Here is a 7,944-nt window from a genome sequence, read left to right as displayed (position 1 = left end):
TTTTGACGGGGGGGAAATCTTTATGGATACCCCTGAGCCCAGGGAGACTCAGGGGTTATGTGGGGACTCCCTCCACACTGGAAGGCCTACCCCACTAAAACCCCCCCGGGTTTCCCTCTCGCCGGTTGAGTCGGCGCCGTGGGATCAGTGAACATTCACCACGACGCCGCCCGGCCGCCCTAGCTTGCGCCAGGGCTCCCGCGCCAACGGAGGGACGAGTCGGTTGTCCTCCGACCCGCCCCCCAGACGAGTGAGGCCGTGCAATGTAGGCTCCGGAGTCCCTGTCCAGAGCCCGCTGGTCTCACTAGGGGATCAGGCGAGCAGCGAACTGCCTTCGCCTTCTCCCCGTACGTCTGCGCCGGAGCGGGTGCGCGTCCGCCGCGTCCTCGCGCACCCGCTCCGCGGCCTCCTTTTGCGACATAACCTCTGTGCAAAAGGAGGCCATCGCCTCCCAGGACTCCTCGCTATCGAGCATGGCGGCAACCACGCTCGGCAACGAGAGGTCCTGCCCTATAGTCCCCGTCAGAGTGCGGCGCTGCTCATCCCACCGGCTACACACCTCTAGGGTGTGCTGCGCGGTGTCATCCGCAGCGCCGCACTCGTGGCACGACGGGGACGGTTCCCTCCTCGCCACCTTGTGCAGGTAGTGACCGAAGCAACCGTGCCCGGTCAGCACCTGCACAAGGTGGTACGACAGTGGCCCGTGGGACCGGTTTCCCCACTCAACGAGGACATCCGCCAAGCCCTCTTTCCACCGGTCCCGCATGCGCTGCGCCGCGAGGCGGCGCTCCCGCTCCACCTCTTGGGGAGCGGGTCGCTCGCCTCGGTCCCTCATTCCCCGCCGGTAGGTGCGGACCTCCGCCAGGACCTCGGCTTCGAGGTCCCACGGCGGAGTACCGGCGAGGACGCATGCGGCAGCGCAGGCCACCGTCATGTACGCCCTGCACATTCGCAGGGCGACCACCCTCTGGGGCCTCCTCAGCAGCGACTTCGTCGCCGCTGATAAGGCCCCACTCCAAATGGGAGCCCCGTATAAGGCCATACTCCGGGTCACCCATATAGCCTTCTGCATGGGGCTCCCGGCCTCCCGAGGTTGGGTAGGAGCCTGCCCAACGCCGATGCGGCGCCCACTATTCGGGGAGCAAGTTGCCGAAAATGCTCCCCGAAGTTCCATCGCCGGTCTAGGACAAGCCCCAGATATTTCATCTGGGACTTGACCGGGACCGATACTCCCGCGATGGAGATGTGGGCGCCTGCCGGCACCGCCCAACCTCTACCCCTCCCGCCGAAGACGGCCACATCCGTCTTCGGCACGGCGACCTCGAGCCCCAGCAGTTGTATTCGGCGGACCAGCATGTCCGCCGCTACTGAGGCTCTTCGGGCCGCCTCCTGGAAGGTGGTCCCCCGGACGGCCACCAGCGTGTCATCGGCGTACGCGATGACCGCCGTCCGGGGGAGCAGCGCGCCCCTCAGCACCCAATCGTACCCCAGGTTCCACAGTAGTGGTCCTAATACGGACCCCTGGGGTACTCCGCACCTCATTGGGCGCTCGGCGCGCCTCCCTTCCCTCGTCTGGTAGAGCACCACCCTGTCCTCCAGGTAGTGCTCCACCAGACGGCTGAGGTGCCTGGGGATATTATGGTACCTCAGCGCCTCCCTGATAACGGCGAAGGGGAGAGTGCCGAAGGCGTTGGCTATGTCCAACGACACAGCCACCACGCCTTCCCTCTCGCCGTTACCCTCCTCCACGATGTGTCGCAGCGACTCCAGGGCGTCCAGGGTGGAGAGTCCAGCCCTGAACCCGTACTGCCGCTGCGACACATCGGGGCCTGTCCCCCTCAAGTGTTCGTTGATCCTGGAGGCGATGATTCGCTCCAGGATCTTCGCCACCTCGTCCAGCAGGATAAGGGGCCTGAACCCCGAGGGGGAGTCCGCAGGTCGGCCCGGCTTGGGCACCAGGACGAGCCTTCCCTCCTTCCAGCATCTCGGGAACAACCCCGTCCTCAAACAGTCATCCATGAGATGCTTGAGGCGGGTCCCGAGATGCTTCAGGGCAACGCGAAGGACTCGTCCCGGTACCCCGTCCGGGCCGGGAGCCTTCTTCCGCCCCCGCAGCCGTCCCACCGCCCACTCCAACTCCCCCTCGGTGATTTCCGGGGGGGGTTCCTCAGTCTGCCCCCCGTCTGCTCTGGGGGGCACCATGGCCGGTGGGGTGAAGGGCTGCGGTTCGGGGAAAAGGCCCTCCACCACCCGGTTGAGATTCAGCTCCAGTGACTCCATGGGAGATGCGCCGTACATTTTGTTGCGCACAACTTTGTACGGCCTCCCCCATGGGTCCGCGTCCAGGGTGGCCAAGAACTCCTCTTTCGCGGAGTCCTTGGCCCGCCCTATTGCGACCTTCAGGGCCTGCCTCGCGGCCTGAAGGGCGCTGTGGAGCCTTCTCTCCTCACTTTGGGTGTGGCGCCTGCGGCGGCATCGGCCGTAGGCCCGCCGGGCCGTGGTACTGGCGGTGCGGAGGTCCCCAATCTCCGCGGTCCACCAGTACACACTCTATTTGCCCGGGGTCCCTCTGACCCTGGGCATGGCCCGCTCGCAGACGGCAGTCAAGTCTTCCTTGAACTTGACCGCCCTCTGCTCCACGTCGACGGTGGCCGGTGGGGGAGGGGCACCACGCCTGGACCATGGCTGCTTCCTCTGCGAGCTCAAGGTCCAGGCGGGTGAGTGCCCATTTGGGAAAGCCCCCCCCGGGGGCCGTGTTGGAGGCCGTCGTGGGCGGCGTATGGGAGACCCTCATCCGTATATATTTATGATCGGAGAGGGTCTCCTCGTCCTCCAGGACCTGCCAGCCTGATACTCGCGCGGCTAATGAGGGGGTCGCAAACGTGACGTCCACGATTGACCCCCCATTTCGCCGAACGCACGTGTTGGCATGGCCCCGGTTGAGGATGGCTAGCCCTAGGACTGCCGCCCAATTTTCCAACTCTGGCCCCCTGGTATTGGTGACCGGAGAACCCCACGCCGCGCTCTTGGCGTTGAAGTCCCCCAACACCAACACCGGCGTCGGAGCTGCCCTCCTCACCGCCCTCTCTAGGGTCTCCAGGAACGCCTGGAATTGGGCTAGTGTGCGGTTTGGAGAGAAGTACACCCCAATTAGGATGACTTCTCCCCACCTCGCCGCCACGAACCCTGACCCGCGTTCCTTCACCACTAGAGGGGGGGAGTGTCCGGCAGTCGACGCCACTATGGCCACCGTCTCCTCCCGATCCCCCGCCCAATTCCCCCGCGGGGGGACAAAGTATGGCTCCGCCACAGCAGCCACCGCAACCCCCCACTCCGCCATGGCCTGGACCAATAGGTCCTGTGCCCTGGCGCAGTGGTTGAGGTTGCCCTGCAGTATAATATGGTGGCGTGCTGGCATTACTGCTCCATACTTTGTCCCTCAATAGGGGGGGGCCTGGGGTCCCCGCCGACTTGCCCTTGGTGGGGGAGGGAGCGCAAGATCGCCCCCCCATCACGTGGTCCGCTGGACGGCGAGCCGCGGTGCAGACCGAGCACCGCGGGGTCGCCGTGCACCCGGAGGCCGAGTGTCCCACCTGGCCACACCTGAAGCAGAGCCCGCTCCTGTCTACACTGGACGAGCAGAGGGCTCTGGTGTGACCAATCCCCATGCACCTGAAACAGCGCATGGGGAGGGGCTCCATCACATGGACCCCGGCGGAGGACCACCCCACCAATATGCGGCCGGCAGCCGCCACCCGTTGGGCTGCCGTCACCGGGCAGCGGACGAGGGCTGACCCCCTCCCGTTGGGGGCCAGTCTGACGGCTCCCACGCTCACGGCGGACTGGGGGCATTGGCCCTTCGCGGCCACCACCGCCCGGATCTTCTCCGGGGTCACTGACTCGTCAAAACCGGTGACCCGTAGATCGGCGGTTTTGGTAGGCCACGTTACTGTCGCCAGCCCCCCGATCGCCTCCTCCAGCTTGGCCGCCAGGGTGTCGGCCTTCTCGGCGCTGGTCGCCCCGGGCACCTCGACTATGCACTAGGCACCCGTCTGGGTATTCCGCACCCGCACGTGCGGGATGCCGAGGCTGCCCAAATCGACCGCAGCGGTCGCTGCCTCAAGGACCACCTTGTAAGTGGCCCCCTTTTCCGCCACCGCTTCGGGCCTCAGCGTGATCACCACCGCCGATGATCTTGGGGTGGCGAGAGCCCTGGGTCTGGGAGCCGTCTTAGGGGCCGCCTTGGCGGGGGCCCGTGCCGCTTGGGGGGCGGCAGCTGCCGTTTTGGCCTTTCTGGCCTTGCGGCCGACTACCTGTGACCAGGGCGTTTCCTCCTGGTCAGTCGGCGTGGAGGCCGTCGCGTCAGGGGCGGTAGGGACGGCGAGAACGGCGGTGGGCGCCGCAGGAGGGGCAGCAGTCACCTTCCGCGGGGGAGCCTTCCTCTTGGCCTTCTTGCTGGGCCGCTGGCCGGCAGGCGCGTTTCGAGCCAGTGAGGGGCCCGGTGTCGACTCGGGGGCCGCGGCGGAGGGGAGCAACCTCGGGGCGACTGCGGTGACGGCAGGCGTCGCCTCGGGGGCGGGTTGTGTACTACCTACTGCGCTCAGGTCTCAAGTTAACTCTTGCGGGTTATAGTAAAAGTCTCGTTTAGAATTAATGTTTAATCTCCGCTAATATAGCTCACAATAATTAATTTAATTTGAAGTTATAGTGGTTTTTAAGTAGGTGACAAAATGGAGACGCTAAAACATCATTTATTCTCAAAGTGGGCAGTAGACAAAATAAATTTGGGAACCCCTGACTTAAAGTATATTGAGAGAAAACCACCTTCTATTGGAGCATAGGAGAAACAACTATTAAAATAATTGCACCTTACAAAATTTAGGCGCTATTCATAAAGATAAGTCTTCACGCGTGAAAAGCCACCCTTAAAGGTGGAATATTTTCTTTAAAAATAAATGAGACCACTATTGAGGTACCCTATTCCCAACAAAAAAAGAATCATCAAAATCGGTTCACAAATTTATTGCGTAACATACATACAAAAAAGCCGAATTAAGAACCTTCTCCTCTTTTTCAAGTCGGTTAAAACAATTAATTAACGGTCCGCCATATTGGTTTTGTAAGGGAAATAAACATTCCTACTACATTACCTGGCTTTTTAGCATGTATAACTTTTGCTCTCGTAGAGCTGGTAATGTAACTTGGTTATGCACGGGTAACAAGGGGTCATCATGGTCATTCCACTGATTTGACAAGTATATAATTGTAAAGGCACAGGAGTTAATGACTCAGAGATGTCAACAGACTTTATATATGCCGTAATCAAAATATCAAAGAGTATTTTTATAGCACATTATAAGCTGCGAATGATTTCTTTTGCGGAGATTTTTTTCGTTCAACGGGGTCGTCCTCCGAAAAATGAGTTCAACAACGCCATCTCGTTGACATATTGCGATATTATACTGCAATTTAATATTAAATGCACGTTAACCGCTTTTCCTGAAAGTAATGGATGTAGCACTCTTCGAATGATACAGAGATTATACTGGTAGACAGTCAAATTGCCAATTTGAACTTTAGACCATACAATTCTTGCAGGACTATAAGCCTGGGCACATACAATCGGAATTCCGTTCCGCTACTTCGAAGGCAGTAAAACCATACAAATTACACACTTAACTTTAGGAAGACTTGCTGAGGTTTTTTCAGATTCGAAATTCCGTATGGTGGCTTGTGTATTTGGGATTTCTCACGGAAAAAACCTCAGCAAGTCTTCCATAGATTTTGCAGGGTCGCAACCATGGAAGAAAAAAAAACAATAATAATAATAACGCACACACTCAACATAGCCCCGCACTAGGGAAACCCTGTGTCGCGGTTGCCATGGATACACACATAGACAACCACAAATTAAAGAAAGAAAGAAAGAAAGAAAATATATTTATTTGTTTACCACAATGACACCACAAAAGACAAAAGACAAAAAGAAGAGAAAACAGAACTAAAACAAAACACGATCAAAACATTCAACGTAAAACAAATATATAATTACGAAACAAAAACACAAACAAACACAAAATAAAAATGTATATACAAAAATTAGATAAAATTAAAACATGAACTATTCACACAAATAATAAAAAGAAGACTAAATATTGAGATACCTTGTGTGGTGCCAGCCGCGGTAACAAAAGGGTCACAAACTCAGTATTTGCTGGAAAACGCAACGCGTTCCCAGCACTGATTTTCAGTTAAGACCCTAAGTGAGGTCACGGAACAACATATGCAAGCATATTTTGGTACTTGAATATAACAGTAAAATAATTATATATACGTACATATTAAAACTGTAACAGATGTGTGTGTGTGAGTGTGGGTGTGTGTGTTGTGTATGTTTAAATACTTCCAAATAATTTATATATAACTATGAAAATACTTTATAATAATTAATACGTATACACTATACCTACATCAAGCAACTAATACATTATATAACAAATGTGTATAAAAAGTATAAATAAATAGGTGCTGGAAAAAGTTAATACAATCCCTTTTGATTTTCCAGCAGGAGAGCCTTAAGCTTGCGCTTAAAAGCATTCCTACTAGAAGTGTCATGAAGAGGAGGGGGTAGATCATTCCAGCACCTGGATGACGCAAACTTGAAACTTCCTCTGAAAGCTGCTGTATGGTGAGCAGGAACGATAGCCCGAACCTTGTATTTAAAACAGTTCTGAGACCAACGAAGTTTGCGATAGAGATACTCAGGTGTCTCGGTTCTCACTACACCGAACAGCAACATAGAGAGGTGTAGCTGCCGACGAGCAGTCATATTTAAAAGGCTTGCAGCATTCAAAAACGGGGTGATATGGGATCTAGGAGGCACCCGAAAGCAAAAGCGTGTGCATGCGTTTTGTACACGTTGTATCAACTTCTTAGACCTATTAAAAATACAATTACTATATACTACATCACAATAGTTTAACCGCGACAATATCAGTGATTCACAAAGGTGTACACGCAAATCAACGCTAAGGTAATCACGAATACCATACAACAATTTGAGTCGATAAAAACAGTTACCGGTCACATTGACGATGTGCTCCTCAAAACGAAGTTCACTGTCCATCAGTACTCCGAGGTTTCTGACCCTATCGACCCGTTCCATTGGTTCACCCATAACCGCAATATTTCTGGAAGCAAGGGCTTCCAGTGTATTATGGATTTGACCCTTTGTTCCAAGCACCATGTACTTAGACTTACTCGGATTCAGTACTAGACAGTTCCTATCAGACCACGCCGCTATACGATCTAGATCAGCATTGATGTCATTGACTGAAGCAATAGTATCAGATGGCTTACCCGATATGTATAGTTGCAAATCGTCCGCATACAGGTGGTAGCTACAGTTTCTTATACTAGTAACGATATCGGCACTGTATAATATAAATAGTAACGGCCCTAAAATGGAACCCTGAGGCACACCTCTAGTTACAGGGCGGAGAGAGGAATACTCAGTGGTACCGTTAACCGTATGCAGTTCAACTATTTGAGCCCGACCCGAAAGATAGCCATGAAACCATTCGATGGTTTTAGTGTCAAATCCATAATACGACATCTTGGACAATAGAAGTGGTATGCTCAAACTTTTCATTACACTCAAACTCACGAGAGAAATAGATGTAGGCCATACAAATATTTCTCCCGGCCCGGGAACCGAATCTTGGGACCACTGTGTGGCAATCCGGCATGGTAACCGTTCGGCCACGGAGGCAGTTATGGAAGTGCCCTAATACTCGATTACTATATTATTTATTTATTTATTATTCAAAATTACAACGTATTACTTATTGCAAAAAGTCGCCAAACTGCTGTGCAGTTTGTTGGCGACATGTGCACTCTTACTTAATAATACCTACTTTACTATATTTAACATTATACAATTGA

The 7,944-nt window shown here is 54.3% G+C and overlaps 1 protein-coding gene across 1 annotated transcript; it reads right to left on the bottom strand.

Moving 5' to 3' along the window:
• Positions 1–2,446: 2,446 nt before the first annotated feature.
• LOC113239056 lies at positions 2,447–3,418 on the bottom strand. The gene has a single exon (XM_026475923.1). The coding sequence runs from the start codon at positions 3,416–3,418 to the stop codon at positions 2,447–2,449; it is 972 nt and encodes a 323-aa protein (XP_026331708.1).
• Between the last annotated feature and the right edge of the window lie 4,526 nt (positions 3,419–7,944).

The sequence above is a fragment of the Hyposmocoma kahamanoa genome, unplaced genomic scaffold (genome assembly GCF_003589595.1).
Source record: "Hyposmocoma kahamanoa isolate Upper Pololo Valley unplaced genomic scaffold, ASM358959v1 99310, whole genome shotgun sequence".
Lineage (NCBI taxonomy): Eukaryota > Metazoa > Arthropoda > Insecta > Lepidoptera > Cosmopterigidae > Hyposmocoma > Hyposmocoma kahamanoa.
The sequence above is the reverse complement of the archived record's forward strand: the minus strand, read 5'-3'. Positions and strand labels throughout refer to the sequence as shown.